Below are 18,323 nucleotides of genomic sequence, written 5' to 3' on the forward strand. Positions count from 1 at the left end.
TAAAAATAAAATTTGCCTCTGAGCATAACATGAGTTGCCAATGTAAAAAAAAATTAGTTACATATAATAGCAACAAATAATGGTGCAATCAAAATTAGAAATGTGAAAGCCTTGGAATTATTTTAAGAAAAAAATTATGAGAGACAATATTCTGGTTTCATAGCTCACTGGATGTCAGCTGCTACAACTTCTACATAAAAATGATTGATTTGCAAAATGTATCATATGATCAGAAGAAGAGAAGGCAGGCAGTTATTGGATTACAAAAGCTATAAATCTCTAAATAGGATATAGACAAGATCTACAGGATCTTGAGATCCTTTGAGATTCTACACATTTTCCATTGTCACTTGTTACTATCTGTGATGACCTGAAATACTGCCTATTTTTTAAAAGTTATTTTGCCTCTTCCTGTTAATGACACCTGCTACAAAAAGATTTTAAGGCCTTTTATAAACGCATTTATAAAGCAAAAGTTGTACTAAGTTACATGAGGTTCAAAATTCTATTAAAAAAAAACTAGAAGAAAAACAACATGTAAACTGGCCACACCAATGACACTGAGAATAAACTCCAAGGTTTACTTTGTGGGAAGTGCCATTTACTATTAGACAATGAAACTTTTTACAACAGATCCTTAAACTATAGGAAAATGTCCTCAGGGCTCTGGCTTAGAAGGTTTAATTATTAGCTTTAAAATAACTTGACTGTCAGCAAACACACTGTTAATCCACACCAGAGCAAAAAAGCCTCCAAATTCTGGACAAGGTCCTGTTTCTTCCAACCAGTGGAAGAAAAGTTTGAGTCAAGATTTTCTCATACAAAAGTTTTCCGCTTCAGTTTTAAGGACTGAATTTGCTTCCATTCCTGTGACTTTTGGTAAGTTGCTGTTATACTCCTAACATGTCCCTTGTAAACAAAATAATGGCATAGCTTTAGAAGAGCTACTCAAACACTCAGTGTACAATTTTAATAAACAATATAATTTTTTTCAAGAATATTCTTTTAACTCTCAATCATGAATTATTCTTTTAATAACAAAGTGATAAGAGTGAACAATCTGTCCATATATTTCTTACTTATTGGCAAGTAAGGTTTTCTTTCAATATAGATCAAAACTTAATTTTGAAACATGTGACCCGGATTGTTTCTCCCAGTTTTGTCAGTGAGCTCATTTTGTTACTATGCTTGAAGCATGACTGCAAAGTGGGGAAAAAAAAGAACACACAATTAACATGTTCAATCACATGAATTTCAGGACTGAAAACCACAAAATAGCAGAGCATGTACGGCTGAGTTGAGAACATTTCACTAAATTCACGTCCTCATCCAAAAAGCACACTTGGCAATAACATGAAAAATGAAAATGATTTTGGTTTATGACAGATCATGGTTGTTTTCAATTTACTATGAAAAACATCGACAATAAAGTACCTGGCAGAACGAGCTCCAAGACTGAAGCCCATGTAACCCTCAGCGGGCAGGGAATCATCACCCAGTTCCTTAAGGTCCTGTGGCCCAAGATATTTGTCCGTGTCCCCCGTCATTGCATCCTCACCTGCAGGTGTACAGAGTAAGCCACAATCAGAAGCTGCCCTTTTCCATATGTGTCAGGTATAGGGAGAAATTGGTTCCTTTGGTCATCAGCAAATCACCCTTCATCTTCCCCATCCCCTGGATAATTTTTATAAGTGCCATTTAGAAGGAAAAAGTATAGGTAGAGGTTAGTACACAATTTCAAGAGTGAATTTAAGTAGCGGAAACAGCACCAGGTGTTAAGTACCAACTTTAAAACATCACCTCCTCCCCCTTCCTCTCCCTCAAGCCCCAGCTGACTAGAAAGGTGAGTCTATGTTAGAATTTTTCTCACCTCACCCACGATGAGGGCAGCTTGTTTGAATGGACATGGATTGCAAAATAAGAGCCACCTCTTCATTACTGTTCTTGAAATAATATGTGGGAAGGGAATAGACATTTTTCTTAACGGTTTTCTCACACACAGGATTTCGGTTTAAGGCTTATGTAAGAAACTAGCAAGTTATTTATGTGAACTCGAACTGCTCAACTGGGGGAACCTTGGAACACATCAATTTTGAACTGTTTCTAAACCTATGAAACTAACCACTCAGCCCAGATGTTCCAGTGCATGAAGTCTCCTTGGAAGACCACTCAGCCTGCTGCAGAGATAATATGGGGGCTTCAACAGTTTGCAAGGACTATATAAGCTGCTCTCTATCACACACAGAGTTAATTACATAAAATACTTTTACTAGCTACATATGCATAACATGACCTCACACGGAAAAAACCACATTCCAAGGGTGACAGAGCAGGTTTTTCAATTGTCTTTCACCCTCTGGGATGTTTCCCATCCTTTTCAAAAGGTAGCACAGGCTGTGGAAAAGTTCCTTCCCCACACAGGCAAACTCTAATCTCTTTTTTAAAGGACTCTTATTCTCTTTCTGGACACAAGCTTGGCTGGCCGAAGAGATTTTTCAAAAGCGTGTATGTTGTGCTTTCTCGAAGGTAAGTGATTCATCCGCCTCAGCTGTGTTTTCCAATTCCTTCATTCAGTACCGTTTACAATTTCCATTCATTTAAACTCAGGAAACCACAAGCGCTCAGCTTTTAAACTACCAATCAAGCCTAAAAATACACTGTCAACTACTGTTTTTGCAAATGTAAAAACTAAACAGATCAACTTTCCACTGCTGCCCAGTACCAAGAGATTATTTTAAGTAACCATTTACAGCTGGCCTATTTGCACATTTCACTGCATCCGACACAAAAACAGCACACACCGAGTACAACTCAAAGATCTTACTCTGTGGGAAAGCCATTTCCACCGGGCTGGGATGATCAAATGTTTTCCTGATGTTTCCAGGAATTCCTGAAGCAGTGATTTAGAATCAACCTCCAAAACCAGCCCAAGCGAACCAATCCCTGGGTTGTGTCCAGTCGCCTCACCACGGCTGCCGAGCTGCCCTCAGCATCTTGCTCTCCTCGCAGGCAACTGAGGAATTACACATCTTTTCCCACTCATCAGAGTTCGAGGATTTTCAAAATTTCAGACCAAAAAAAACAAAAAAAACAAAAAATAAAAAAATCTGGCACCCCTTGATTGAGATTAAGATCCTTTTGATCGCTCCGCAGACATCCTTTTAAAGCTCCTTCTGATTGGATTAAAAACTCCAGGGGCAAGCCTCCAGCAGGACCGAGTGGTGACCGGAATGCAAGCCCCTGAGTTATTTGCATGTAAATATGAGGACTGCTCGGGTGTAGACTTTCGGTAATTTGATACCAGTGCTCGGTGCCTAACCGGGTAACCAAGACAGCCTCGAGCAGGGAGCGCGAGCGAGGTGCTACATTTAATTAGGAGGCCACTCTTCTCAAATATGAATGAAGAAACAGCCAGCCCAGGTGGAGGGAAAAAACTGGAGAAGAAAACAAAGAAGTGGCCCGGGCGGGGAGTGGCAGGGAGCTCTAGGCAAACTTTCAACTTTGTTCTCAGCTGGGAACACCCGGAGCCTCGGTTATTTATGGTCCCTGTCAGGTGGAAGGAGGGGAAAAAGGAGAGAGGGAGGGCCTGCCCTTGAGCTGAAGCTGTGCAACCGGGGCGGAGGGGGGCAGCTGTGATTGCCTGCACTCTCCCACAAGCGCTCCGCTTTGCAGCATGCGAAGCGCCGCGGCTTTCCATCAGGAGTTTCAAGGCAGCGGAAGTGAGGCGAGCTGCAAAAAGCAACTGGGTGTCCTGCTTCATCTGGGGCACAAGTTCTTGCAACTCTTTAAAACACACTCAGAAGGACTAACTGGTTCCCCCCTCCTGGAGAGGCCCCTGGAGAGAGAGAGCCAACAAGCCCAGGGAGCGCTGGGGTTGGCTGGAGAGGTCTCTGTTGCCCCACGGGAGGCGGCACGGGGGAGGTTGGGTCTGTCGCTGTGCTGTTACATTGTTTCCTTCTCTCTCCACTCCTGGCCTCCTTTCTCTGCTGCTCCACCCTGTTTATGCTGGCAGTGGAGGGAAAAACTAGCCCCACTTCTGCATCCTCTCCCTGGGCACTGGTGAGGCGATTTCAATTGCTTTTCTTTTTTTGAAAAGCTGGAGAATTAGGCTGAAAACAGTCTTGCTGAAGTCAGTGGTGTGCAGCACGTCCTGTCTAGTGCATCTGTCCCCTTGGAATGTTACCTAACTGGACAGGAATCTGAATCTGTAGAACTGATACGATGGGGAACAAATTTGTTTCCCTGGATAAATGCATAAATAAATGAATACATACATGGTTCATATAATATTAAGATGAGATGACTGCTAGTACTCGACTCTGATCAGCCTGGCTGTAATTAACATTGTAAATACACAGAAATGGAAGGGAAGCCACTTATGCATAATGCCTGGAACATATTGAAAACTACTCCCAAGCAGAGAATAATTTCTGATTCTGTAAAGAATGGAAGAGGACGCCATGGTTAAAGAGGATAAATGTCTGAAGGTTCATCTGTTTTTCACGTCTGCACTTGGGCAGCCTCAGCTCTGGCCACTCTTCCACACCCACCCTGCTCACCTGTTATAGAGAATTCTTTCAGTCTCTGGAATTCCTTAAACTCTTTAGACTTTGAACCTTCACATAGGGTGTACACTCTTGATGGAATCTTTCCCCCTCTTCTTCACCTGATGAATTTCTCCAATCTTTCACTCTTTCTAGAACCGCTCCCAGCCTCCACTCAGCATCTTAAGTTAGGTGTCCCTCTCACATAGGCATTTCTTATCAGACTGTACTGCCAGAAAAAACATCTGTCTCGTATCTTCCATTGGCCACTCAGATTCTTTAGATTAGGAGCTGTATTTTTCCTGGGCCAGGCATATTGGAAGTGCCCCATAAATAGTTTTTAGAATTCATGATGGCTAATAAATAAAGTTTAGTTTTCTTTTTTGTTTTTTTTTTAAAAATCTACATGCCACAGCAACTTAGCAGTATTTTCAAATATTAAGTTCGATGACTGGTATACAGTAAAATTTCAATGAAAGTAAAGGTTCCAGTTTCTTTACCCATCTTTATTAGACTTCAGAAACGGTCACTATGAATCCAAAAGAAGCCTGGGATGGGGGGTGGGAGTTGTCAATACATTTGGCCAAGGATTAATAAAAATAAAATAGCCTTATTACCATAAGTAATTATGCACTTACCATTTTAGAATGGTGAAAACATTTCTTAAAAGGCATGGAATTTAGAAATAAAGGCAATAGTGTTATTTTAATGCAGTTGTGCACAGTAGGTGCTCTGGGTTCAAATCCAACCTCTATCATTTAGTGACTAGGTGACCTTTGAAACTCCACGTAACTATTCTGAGTCACAGTTCCAACCTCCACAAAACCGAGATAGTAAGTCTGCCTCTACCCTAAGACCTCCTGGGCAGATTTAAATGAAACAATGCACACAGTAAGGGCTTAATTTGCTGTGCTACTATTATTGTGTAACACAGCTTTCTTCAGTGCCCAAACATCTGATGCATGAACTCAAATATTAATAGTTAACATTTAAATTGCTGCTATTTACACTGGTGAAGAAGGCAAAATCCAACCACAGTAAGTGATCCCTGCTCTCTACTAGCTAACACACGGCCTAGCTCATCAAAAGTAATAAACAAATATTTGTTGATTAAAAGAATAATACCAAAATTCATCCTCCTTTCAATAAACAAAACGTTCTGTAATTATTGTATAGCACAACACAGTACTGTACTGAAGATTAGAAAGGAATGAGATGAATTGTATTGTGTGACTTGTTAACTGCCTCTAATTCACTATATAATCCCAAATGCATTCTGGTTAGCAGCAGCTTCTGACTAACAGGTACTAGCGTGTGTGTGTATGTACCAACCAAGGTAATTCTCTTAATGGATGACACTCATTCAATATCAAATATATTTAGTCAAAAAATATATATATTACCAAAAGCTGTATATTTTCCCTTACTAAGAAGTACTTGTGTAGGTTTATGTTTCCTAGAAGTGTTCGGTGTAGTAGAATCGTGTTATAGATAGGCTTCACTGTTTTCTGGCAAAGAGGGTGTTGGTAACTAGTCTTTAAAGATGCCCTTTACCCCACCTCCAATCAACCATGTCTCCTTTTATTCACACCCTTGTCGAGTGCCCTTACTTGAATCTGGGTTGGCTAGAGTTCTGAACAATCAAATTCAGGGAAAGTGATTTTGCAAGACTGAGTTTGAGTTCAAAGAAATCTTTCAGACTCCCTGAGTATCTTAAAATAGTTTTTCGGGGGAAACCAGACCCAATGTAAAAAAAAAATCTGACTACCATAAGACCACCATGTTATTAGGAAGTTCAAGAGGCTGTTTAGAGTGAGAGCAAGAGTTGTTCACTGGCCCTCAGCTGTTGCAACCATCCTAGCTGAGGTGTCAGACCTTTGAATGAAGACACCATTTGGACATCCAGGCTTGTAACTCCTGCCTCAGCTGCTATCTGACTGCACCCTTGAAACCGCTCAACAGCCCAGCTGAGCCCAGTTAACTCACAGAGCCTTGAGAGATAATAATACATTAAGCCACTGAGTTTAGAGAGGGGTTGTTACTTTTGTAATAGGTAACAGAAACAGAGAGGATGAGAAATGACAAGGTCCAAAGGTAAGCCAAAGAGGTCACAGACTGGTTGCCTAACATATCCCTGATAAATTAGAGTTAGCTCTGTAGCGCATTATTTGATTAGTGCAAAGTCCGGGCGAAGTACTGTGGCAAATGCCACTAGAACAGGCCTCATCTATTTGTCAATACATAAGGTACTGACTTTATGCCTTTCAAAACTTTTGCTTTGAGCACTGACATTCTTATTGCTAATCTGTTTCTGTCAATAAAATATCAGAGCCTGAAAAATGTTTTTAAAAGAACACAAAACTCCCCAAATCTACCTGCTCCCACCATTAACCAAATAATAAAAGCTATTTGGAAGGATTTCACTTCAATTTCTCAGCTATCCCCTCTTCCTAGTCCTCACTATAGTATGACTAGGCTAAGAAAAGAGACCCCCATACCATAATCAACCATTCCAAGATCCATAAACTTTGACCACCAAGAAAACAATACCAAAACTTGATACAATACCAAACAGAATCAAGAACAAAGGAGAAAAATAAAGACAATATATTAAATAATTACCGCTGTGGTGGGCCAAATAGGTATATCTTCTTTCATTTTTAGATTTCAAGTCCAGCACATGCTATAATCAATTCAACATTCTTGGAATCTTTCATTATGCCCACTAATGACCCTTTTTGATGCTAAATAAAGGAAACAGTTCTTGGCCTAATATTTAAAATTTTAAAGTGTTTTCATGTTTGCTTGCTCTCTCTCTCCCTGTCTCTGTCTCTCCAGGTAATATTTTTCTGATCTTTTGCCACCTTAAGAGCATCACCCAGGAATACTTTTATTGCTTTTCTAGGGATTGAAAGGTTGCTTTCTCATTTGGCTGGAGACTTGAATCAGAGAGAAGGTTCCTTAAGATAATGATACCAAATTGTATTGTTAAAAACTTTGCTCAAAGTGGTCAATTCTTCTGCTGTGAAATGCAGACTCTCTCCAAAATATGTATTTTGTAATATTATAAAGTTGAAATGGATAGTACAAAACACCTCCAAATGAATAAATAGTACAAAACCTCCAAATTACATGGGATTTAAAAAAAAGTTAGATTAGAAAGAATAATAAAGAACATAGTCTCTATAGTCTAATGATTTATAGAAGCTTGCTTCTTAATAGAATTCAGCAGGCAGTCATACAGAAGCAGTTAATGATCAAACTTAGACAACTTTACTGCTGCTTATTCTTAAGTGATTTTTTTTAATCATGTAGAAAAGAGAGGAAATGAAAACTATTGGGAAAATAAATCCTTTAACCATTTATAGTCTGTATTACAGAACAGTAGAATAAGATCACAACATTCTAATTAACATTAGTATTTATTGAGTATTTACTATATTCTAGGCACTGTTTGGTGCTTTATATGTATTATCTCATTTAATTCTCACAATCTTATAAAATAGAGTTATCTCCATTTCAAGATATAGAAAATAGTTTATAATGGTGGAATAAATAATCCAAGATCACTTAGAATATAGAGAAAATAAGATTCAAGACAGTTGATTTGACCCTAGTGCCCTACTTTTAACTGTTGCAGTGTGCTGGCCATAGAAAACGTAGAATACTACAACAAATTGTAACTAAAATGTAAGCTCCATGAGGGCTGGGGTTTTTGTCTGTTTTGTTCCATATCCATTGCCCAAAACAGTGCCCGGCACATAGTAGGTGCTCAATAAACATCAGTAATTGCCTTTGAAGATGGGAACTATATTACTGGGGCAAGGAGGAGGCAGACTTACTTTTCACTGTAAACTCCCATACCTTGGGAATTTTGTACCATGTGCATCTATCACCTATTCAAAAAATGAATAAAATTAACAAAAGAAAACAAAACAAAATACAGGGACTGCAGATAAGTCACATAGGCTGTGCCTTCCATCCACCAGAAACAGTATTGTGACGTACATAAGTCTGCCAAGCAGATACTAGGATGTGTTTGTGCACCAGTGGTTACCCAGCAAACAGGAAGAGGAAACTCAGTATTTCACGATATTCTACCTTACTTGCCTTGTTAAGAGATGGAATAGATGAAGAGAAATAACAAGGCAGGAAGAAGGAGATGCACATTATTTATGTGGTACTTCTGGTAGCTTCCCAATGTTCTAAAGCAGTAGTTCTCAATCTGTAGTGTGCACCAGAATCACCTGAAACTTTACATTTCTAACACATTCCCAAGTGAATTTGACAGAGCTGGTACAGGGCCACACCTTGAGAACTACTGGTCTAAAAGATCCTTACAAATAACAGTTATCTAGTGATAGTATTAACTGTACAGAATTAAATATCTATTTTCCAGATAGGTATTGCTAGAATAACTAAAATATCAGCTTCAGCAACTGAATTCGGTTAATTGAGGGCAGTGTTTCTCAAAGCTCAACATATTTGTATGACCTGGGGACCTTGTTAAAATGCAGATGCTAATTCCACAGGTCTAGGGCAGACCCCGAGTTTCTGTATCTGTAATAGGCCCTCAGGTGACTGTGATATTTCTGGTCTGCAAACTAGACTGAGTAGTGAAATGGTAGACTCAACTATTCTTTGAAGCACTTAGTAGTCTCCAGTAAAGAAGCTAAGACCAGGACACAAATATTTAATAATATTTAAATAATAACAAAAATTTAATAATAATGCAAATATTGTACTGCTACTCCTGCCAGCTGCTATTTATTTAGTGCTTTCTGCATGCTAGGCACTGTGCATCTCACTTAACCCTCAACCCTGTGAAGCAGGTACTACTATTTCCCTTTTATAGATGAAGAAGCACATTCCGAGAAGTTAACTTCTTTTTCAAAACTCACCTGTCAAGTCACTGGCAGAGTCTGGGTTAGAACCCATGTAGTCAGGTTGCAGAACCCAAACTCTTAACCACCACGCCACAATGGCAGAAGGTGAGTAAGAGATATTAAGACAAAATGTGGTCATCACATTTGATTGAGTAGATGTGGCAGAGGCTGAATGGAGGGTGTGTGAGCTAAGATAGGTGGAGCAGAGTGGAAATGGGAAGGTGGCCATTCCCAGCCCGAGACACAAGCATAAAAGAGAAAGCATGAGAATGCCCTGAGAACAGCCAGCTTTATTGAAGTGACAGGCAAATGAGTCATAGGACATGAGCCCATATTTTTAGGGCCCTTGAAATCGGATTATAGAATAACAATTGCCATCCAAGTGACGGGCAACATATATCCATCAGTGGGTGGAAATGCAATTACTTTGTTGACTCACTTTTTTTTTTTTTTTTAACTGAAGACCCAAACTCTCCAAGTTCTTCATCCCCTTATTCTTTCCTGCCTGAATTCTAATCCCATAGCAGCAGGCAGGATGCACAGTCATATCCATGTGACAAAAAAAGAGGGGCTGCCATTGACTGGCACTCATTGTATGCCAGTCACTATTCTAAATGCTTCATATATGCTGTTTCTTCTCATCTTCATGGCAGCTCTAACCCTTAAAAGGGGCTAATAATGAGAAATAAGATCCAGTATATTTTATTTTTTGAAGGTTCAAATAAGGGACATAAAAATACAGATAGCTTCGAAGATAAAATACTTTTCATCCACTCAAAACCTTAACAAAATGATATCTCACTCAACATTTAGACAATACATTTCACCCTAGAAAATCCAAATGACTATTATTTGCTTATATGACTTTTCCCTTGATCTCCTGATAGTCTTATTTGCAAACAAGCAAGGAAGCAGGAAGGAAAAGAATACGGTAGGATTAGGACCCTGATGCATTCAAACTTGGAGTCTAAAAGTCTAATTCTATCCTAGAGTTACACAATAGTTACTGAGAAAGTTCCTTAGATTCCAGATCTGCATGCATTTCTCCTTTCATTTTGCAGTTTGGAGCAAGAGCTGTGTTAAGCAAGGTTTCCCGTGAATATTCTCAGAGGCGGTAGAGGCAGGAGGATGTGCGGAGGACGGAATTGTGCCATCTACATCAGGAGGTTCACGGTGCAGTCCAGGCGCTTGTGTCGGGCGGGATGACCAGGGAGGTGCTATAAGCCCAGCTCACCGCTCCGGTAGCCCTGGCGTGGCTGGAGGCTCAGAGGGAAGCTGGCAGCCCCATGTTCAAGGTAAAGAATAGAGTGAGCCTCCCCGCTGCCTCCTTCACCCTCCACCTGTCCCCTCAGTTAGGAATGAGCGGATGATGGGGGAGTCTTCACTTTAACCCTCTTTTTTGGCCATCATCTCCTGGCAACAGTAGTTGTTCTTTCACAGTCTAAACTGAGTGTCCAAATATAATATTTTCCTGATTTCCTTCTCAAAATGGGTGATAACTATAGGGTTAAGTTGAGAAAATGGGTAAGTGAGCAAGGGGTGAAGTATGTGACCTTAAAGAAGGCTGAAGAAGAGTGTTCTCGGTTTAAGGGATTCATGTGCCTCGTGAGGGAGGGTCCCTGCTGCATTCTTCTTTCCCGTCTCTAGCTCTAAGAGCTCATAAGAGCCTGGCTTTGCAGGTGGCCAAAAAAGAGTCAGGTTTGAATGACAAAGTTTGCACACCTCTTAAACAACAACAACAAATTGCTGTTATTCCACAGGAACAAATGACTCTTTCTGCTTAGGTATTTTTTTTTTTAAGAGTACAAACTCAATTTGAAAACATTATTCTGTTCTTTGGAGCTAGATGTGCTTCTTTTTAAAAAACTGTATAGCAGCTTACTGCTCCTTAATCCAGGCTAGATATAGTTTCTAAAGTAAGCATGCATGACTCAGTGTTGGAACTCTTCCAGACGTAGCAATGAAAAACGTCCTCTGTGAACTTGGCTGGGTTAATAAACAAACCCATCCAAGAAAAGAAAGAGAATTCACGCCTTTCCTGTGAAGAGGTAGAAAAAGACAATGTTGGGACAGACAGTGTAATTTTTTCATGTTCTTATCAATACACTCCTTAACCCTGATGGAGAAATTCCCCTTCAGGCCTCTAACTAGGATTAGACACTACACTGACTTGGTCAAATGAGCACCTAAGTCTAAAGAGAAAATGCAGACAGAAAGGAGTACAAGATTACTTACACTGTTCTCATTATCTAAAATCTATGCCACTTGTAAAGACGACTAGACAATGAATTAATTACTAGTCACAAACTAGCCCTGTGAAATCAGGCACTAAAATGTTGGTTCCTACTGGCAGAGAAATTAGGTAGCTAAATTCAAGGTGGCAGGGTCACGCCAACTGGTTCTTTCTTCTATTCCTCCTTTCTTAGCTACCTGTCTAGCCTCAACCCCAAATCCACACGTCCTTAGTCTCAGCTCTTCATTATCTACGCACATAAAGACCGTGTATACAATACAGGGGCACATTCACTATTCCCAGGTTTAAGCAGTACCAGGCTCGGCTACAGTTTGTAGGCAAGGATTTGGCCTCTTCTTTCTCTCATATTCAAATTGCCCATCATTGTGCTGGGCAGTAAACACTTATTGGTCTGTTTTATATTTCCAACCTATGCCCCAAAGATGGGTACATAAAAAGTAAAGACAGAGCAGGTCCTGCTCTCAGTTCCCATCCTCACTGAGGTCTGGCCCAGGCCATCAGACCACCCTCCCCATCTTTAGTCTTCCCTTGGTTTTTCCAACTCCTCTTGCTCCCAGCTCTGCACCCACCACTCTGCCTCGCGTTGCCCATTTGTTCTCCATGTGGATGTTCCCCGAGTTCCTCTTCTACTCTCTTTTCTCTGCAGTAAGGATCCTAATGTGAGGGGGCAGAGCCCGAAGGGTGGTCGGATTTGGACCTACTTCCACAGGAAGCAGGTCAGACTTTTCAGGTGGGTGGCAGGGACGGATATAATTTAGAGGGAAGACAAACATGTTCAAAATTACCACTTGTTTTGGGCAAATGAAAAAAAAAAACAAAAAACCAGCCTGTTGTCTGCAGTCAATAAGCACACGTAATTCCCTGCCATCCTGTAACATTACACAGGCCGTCCCAGCTGCTCTTTGTGTCACAGCTTCTTGGGAGAAAAGAACACACTTGCTGTCTGACCTTCCTCACCTATACCAGAACTCCTCTACTCCATGTCTATATCCACAGCATTATGGACGGACGTGGCAGCTGCCGAGGTCACCAAGAGCTCTGTATCGCTTGCGTTCATTTGATTACAGCTTTCCAGGGAAGTTTCTCCCATGGCTCCACCAGAACCCACTCCTCGGGGTGTTGCCCTCCCTCCCTGACCACTCCCTCTGCATATCCTTCATCATTCCTCTTCCTCTTAAATGTCAGTGTGCCCAGAATCTTCTAGAACTGCTTCTCTTTGTCTCTGTGACCTGCCCTGGGGACCCCATCTTGGCGCCTCCACCCTGGTTGGCGGTCCCCGGGGAGCCTGTGCTTTCCTGTCTCTGGCACTTTGGCTAAAGGCTTTACTGACCTCGGACAGCTCTTTCCCATTCTCACCCTTCTACTCCTGCAAGATTTCTGCTTGTCCAAACTCTAGTCTTCAAAATGCTTTTCAAGTTCTTTCTTGAGGCCTTCAGTAATCTCCCTGTCTTTTGAATTTCCTTATCTCCGAATCTGTTCTTCCCTAATTATGGCATCTCATGGAGTAGAAAGTTTAAGCAAAAACACCAAATTCAAATTTCAGTTTCTTTGTGTGAACCTGAACAAATATCTTAAACTCTTGGACCCTGAGTCCTTAATGTAAAGTAGGATTAATAATACTTTAAATTAGGGCTTTAAATTGGGACTAAATGTAAACTGGGAGTAAAAATAGCAGTGATAATGCTCTCAAGTACTCAGAGAATTAACAAGATGAACCACCAAGTAACTAACATTTACTGAGATCTTACCACATGCCACATTCTAAACCCTTTGTGTATATATGTATATTTCATTTAAACTTACAGTCATCCAGCAGTTATGGGGCTCTTATCTAAATTACCAGACAACATCTGTGTTAGAATAGAGGTTAAGTACAAGGATCATACAATGCTTGTACAGCACTGACTTATTGCTTGGTCTCGATCAAGGTCTTTAACCTTGCTGAGACATATTTTCCACATCTATAAAATGGAAATTACAATGGCTCCAACATAGAGGATCACTGTGAGGGTTAAATGACATAATGCATAAAATGTATATAGCTTAATGCCTAGCATGTAGAAAGGCTCAGTAAATGGTAAGTTCTTTGTTTCTGATGGTGAAAGCATTCATTTATCTGGAACCCTGAGAAGGGGCAGAGACACAGGTAAATGTGTGGAGGTAAGCCAGCAGATGCAAGCATTTGTGAATCAGGGCACATGTACATATGTCCTAAGAGCTATGATAGTGACCAGGACAACTCTGATCTTGTAGCTAACAGTCTCGTTTGAAAGAAAATAGACAAAATTAATCAGGAGTTGGCAAACTACAATCCATGGGTTAAATCCAGCCTCTTGCCTATTTTTGTGACTAAGCTTTATTGTCTGTCACACAGCCATCCCCCTGTTTTGCTTTGGTTTTTTCTTGGGCTGCTTTTGTACTACAAAGGCAGTGATGGCCTGAACATTTGAAAATATTTACCACTGGTCCTTTATAGAAAAATGTCTGCTGACCCCTGAAATGAATGACCAATAAAATGAGACAATATTAGGAAGAAATCAAAAAGCATCACTGAAAGGAGAATGGAAAGGAGGTAGCCAGAAGCCATATCATGCAGGACTTATCAACCACAGTTAGGGACTGAAATTATTCTAAATGCAATGTAAAGCCTTGGGAGGATTTGATTTTGTATTTGTACTGCTTTGGGGCTATATTTGTATTATTTGCGGGACAATGCTACTTTTATTATAAAATACAGCAACCACACAGATGAGTACATAAGATGTAAATATACATTTTAACAAATTGTTATATTAATAAAATAAACACCACCACCAGGTCAAGACATAGAACACCATCAGAACCTCAGAAGCTTCCCGCATCCTTTATCCCAATCATGGCCCCCTTTTTTCTTCTTAAGGTAATTATTTCCTTCAAATTCTTTTGGTTTTTCTTTAGAAAATTATCTCACTATCTAATTTTACAATCATAGTTTATTGTCACTTGGTTTTGATAAGTCCTATTGTCTCCACATAACCTACAACTTAGGAATTATACTCCTGGGTCTACACTCTACAGAAATGTGTGCATGTGTGGAGACGTATATAAGGAGGTTTGTAGCAGCTTTGTTTGCAACAGCCCCAAACTGGAAACAGCTCACATTTCCATCAACAGTACAATGGATAACTTAATTATGGTACAAGCACACAATGGAATATTATATAGAAATGACAATAAGTGAACTACAATTATATGTAACAGCATAAATGAATCTTGAAAGCATAACTACAAGCTTTGATGGGTTTTAAGCTGGGGAGTGGAATAACGTGATGCAATTTACACATTTACAGGATGACTATGGATGCGGTGCAGAAAGCTGGGTCTACTGGGTAAGAGCAGAGGTGGAGCCCTGTGCAGAGGCTCCGGCAGTATTCCACGTGAGAGATGCTGGGGGCTGGATTAGGGTGGTGACAGTGGAGATGGAGAAAAGAGGGATTTGAGATGTATCCTGGCAGTAGGACTGACGTGAATTGCTGAGGGACTGGACAGGAGCAGTATGAAAAAGGAGATTGCATGAAACTCACAGGTTTTGGCTTGGGTGATAAGAGCCATTTACTGAGATGGAGAAGGCTAGGAAGAAACACTGTTTTGGAGAAGTATATTTTGAGCATGGTGAATTAAGAAATCTGTGAGTTTACAACTGTTACATACCCATAAATCTAAACAGAAATATACATAGCTGAGTAAGTAGATAGTATGGGTGAAAATCACTAAATAATTCCAGTTTCAAAGATAGGAAATCAATGATGGAATAGACTCTGCTTTAGAATAAAGGTGTATGTCCCAGTCCACAGATCTTTTTCTTTAGCTGGAAAATCTTTTAAATTCATCAACCATCCTATGAGGTACAGATATGCCTTGGGGGAGCCACTATAAAGCTGTATGTTAATTTAAGACATAGCCTAAGACTGTCTCAGTAAAAAGGGGTTTAAGGAAAGGAAAAAGTAGCATGGTAGGCAAATCTTCTTCATTCTGCCGGTTCTCAGATACCTACAAAACTAACCTTCCCTGGAGTCTCCCTTCATTTTGATAAACTGACCAAACATGTATTGAAGATCTGTGTGCCAAGTACTGTGCTAGGTTCTTGGGGTAAAACAGAAAATAAGATTTGGTCTCTGAAATGTGGTATATGCATACCATGGAGTACTACTCAGCCATTAAAAAGTGGTTAACTAATACCTCTTGTATTAGCCTGGATGGAACTGAGACCATTCTTCTAAGTGAAGCATCACAAGAATGGGAAAATGAACACCACATGTACTCAACATTAAATTGAAACTAATCAATCAACACTTATGTGTACATAGAGAAATAACATTTATCAGAAATCAAGCAGGTTGAGGGGGAGGAGGGGATGGGTAAATTCACAACTATCAGATACAATGCATGCAATCTGGGGGATGGGCACACTGATAACTGACTCAAATGGTACAAAAGCAATTTATGTTACCAAATTGTTTGCATTTATGTAACACAAAATGTTCATAATATTCTGAAAGAAGATTTAAAAAAAAAAGATTTGGTCTCTGTTTCTGGTATTTCAAAGTCCACTTTGATTTTATTGCTGAGAGATGCATGCAATTACATAATGGCTATTTGAAAGGTCAATTGTAAGCAGGAAAATCTCAGGCAAAAGGCTAAATGATACGATTTAAGAGGTACTTGTAAAATGATAAAATTTCAGGTGAAGAATCATTTCTGCTGCTGCTAAGAACAATGATGACGTAATTGTAACCACCTCCTTAAATCACCTGAGGGCAAGCTAATCTCCTCAGCCTCTTTCCAGCTCTATTAAGCTAATAACATAATAGTCCCATTTATTTATTAGGATGATGAGGAGATAAGGATAGCAGGATAGTCCTAGGCATTTGGGGAGAAGAGAGCCTAAACGGTATTTTCCTGGTGGTTTTCTAGAGATCTAGCTTCACATTTCTCAAAGTAGTATCTCCTACTTTTTTGAGTTTTGGATTGTACCATATCAAATTCTACTTATTCTCTTCTAATTGAAAATTCTCTGATATTTTTACTAAAACTACTAGCTTTGAGTTCTTAAAATGTATCCAAAATTATGTTTATATTTATTTTACTTGAATTTTCATCTTGGTCTGCATATTTCTTTTGCCACAACAGTCAGAGGAAGGTATAAAATTTCTACTGTAGTCTCATCAAAGTCTTTAAAAAATAATTTTCATTACCTTGTGATAATTTCCAAGAGCACAATTTGTTCCTTTTCCTAAACACGTACTTTTTTTTTTTGAAGCTGACAAAAAAAAAATATGCATTACTGGGTTCTGTATATAAGAAAACAGATCAAGTTGGAGTAGCAATGTAAGAGATGATCTAAAACCAACAGAAAGTCAGATCTGTTCTCTTGATAGGTTCTGCCACTAACCTGGTTGGAAAGGCCACTCATTGTGTACTTGTGCCTTCCCTGTTTGTCAGTATTGTGGCAGGAATGGGCTTCCGTGGTCCCAACCTGCCCCTCAGTTCTTTGAAATCTGCAGAGTTTAATTTGCTGTGGCTTCCACTGGCTACCAAATTTGGCACAAAGCTGAGCTAAGCATATCTCTTCCCAGCCCTCCGGTCACTCTAGTATCTGCTGGAATTTTAGTGCTTTGTCATATCTCAAACTTACACCTACTTGATAATGAGTTCTACCACATGTATACTTAGCCTCTTTTTTGTTTTAATATTTAGTGTTTGATTCAGAAAGAGATTTTTCAGCTCTATCAAATTTGTAAGTAGCTAAGAATTAGATAATTCTTCCCAGCAAGAGTTTGTTGCCCCCAGCTGTTGTCTCATAAACCTGTTCGGCAGAGTCCTATTTCATAGAGCTGGCATTTGGGCTTTTACTTTGCACGGCTTAATTCCATTTCTCATTATGTCTTGTCATTAGTTCTTTTAATCTGTAATGATACCCCCAATCCATTAGAATTCTGCAAGCTAAAATAACATTTTGTACATTTTTTTTCAATTTATAAAATACATTTTATAGGAATGTACAACTTAAGAGTCGAACCAAAGCCACTGTGAAATCCCCTGGGAGGGGAACCCAAACTAGAAGACAACTTGAACCTTAATCTTGATTTTCTTCCTCTCTCTCTCCCTACTCTATCTTTCTCCCCTTTCTTTCCTCTTCCTTCTTTTATTCCTTCCTTCCTTCTTTCTTCCCTTTTCCTCCTTGTCACATTCTCTTTTTCTCTCTCTCATATTTTCTTCCTTGTTAATTACAATCACAAAACATAAGAATCAAACTGGCACTAGAATCAAGATATTAATTTTGTACGTGTATTAATGTTATATGCATGTAATAGACATTTTCTGGGACAGAAGACAGTTGGGATAGTAAGGTATCAACCTACAAATTCATCTGACCCCCTGAGGAGTTCTGCTTGTCCCCACCTGCATAATGTGTGGGCTTAAAAACCTCTCCTTGCTTCAAAATCTCCTTTTCTTCTACTGCTCTGTTTTGCTGATACTTTAACTTTTGCTCTACTTTGTAGCTTGGCTCCATTGTTCTCCTAGGTCATTAAATGATAACACTGTCTAGACTTGTTTTCCTTAATTATTTTTAAGAAATTAATCTAAACACTCTTTCAC

The 18,323-nt window shown here is 39.6% G+C and overlaps 1 protein-coding gene across 5 annotated transcripts in view; it reads right to left on the bottom strand.

Moving 5' to 3' along the window:
• ANK3 (ankyrin 3) overlaps positions 1-18,323 on the bottom strand; it is a 618,703-nt gene that overhangs the window by 99,682 nt on the left and 500,698 nt on the right. For 4 of the 5 annotated variants that reach the window (XM_045568777.1, XM_045568776.1, XM_045568774.1 and 1 more), the window contains one exon: positions 1,435-1,558. In XM_045568777.1, coding sequence (XP_045424733.1) covers positions 1,435-1,558 — 124 coding nt within the window. Of the gene's footprint in view, positions 1-1,434; positions 1,559-2,824; positions 3,154-18,323 lie in introns of those variants that run through there. The other variant, XM_045568775.1, reaches the window with a different exon arrangement.

This window comes from Lemur catta, chromosome 14 (assembly GCF_020740605.2).
Source record: "Lemur catta isolate mLemCat1 chromosome 14, mLemCat1.pri, whole genome shotgun sequence".
Taxonomy (NCBI): Eukaryota; Metazoa; Chordata; class Mammalia; order Primates; family Lemuridae; genus Lemur; species Lemur catta.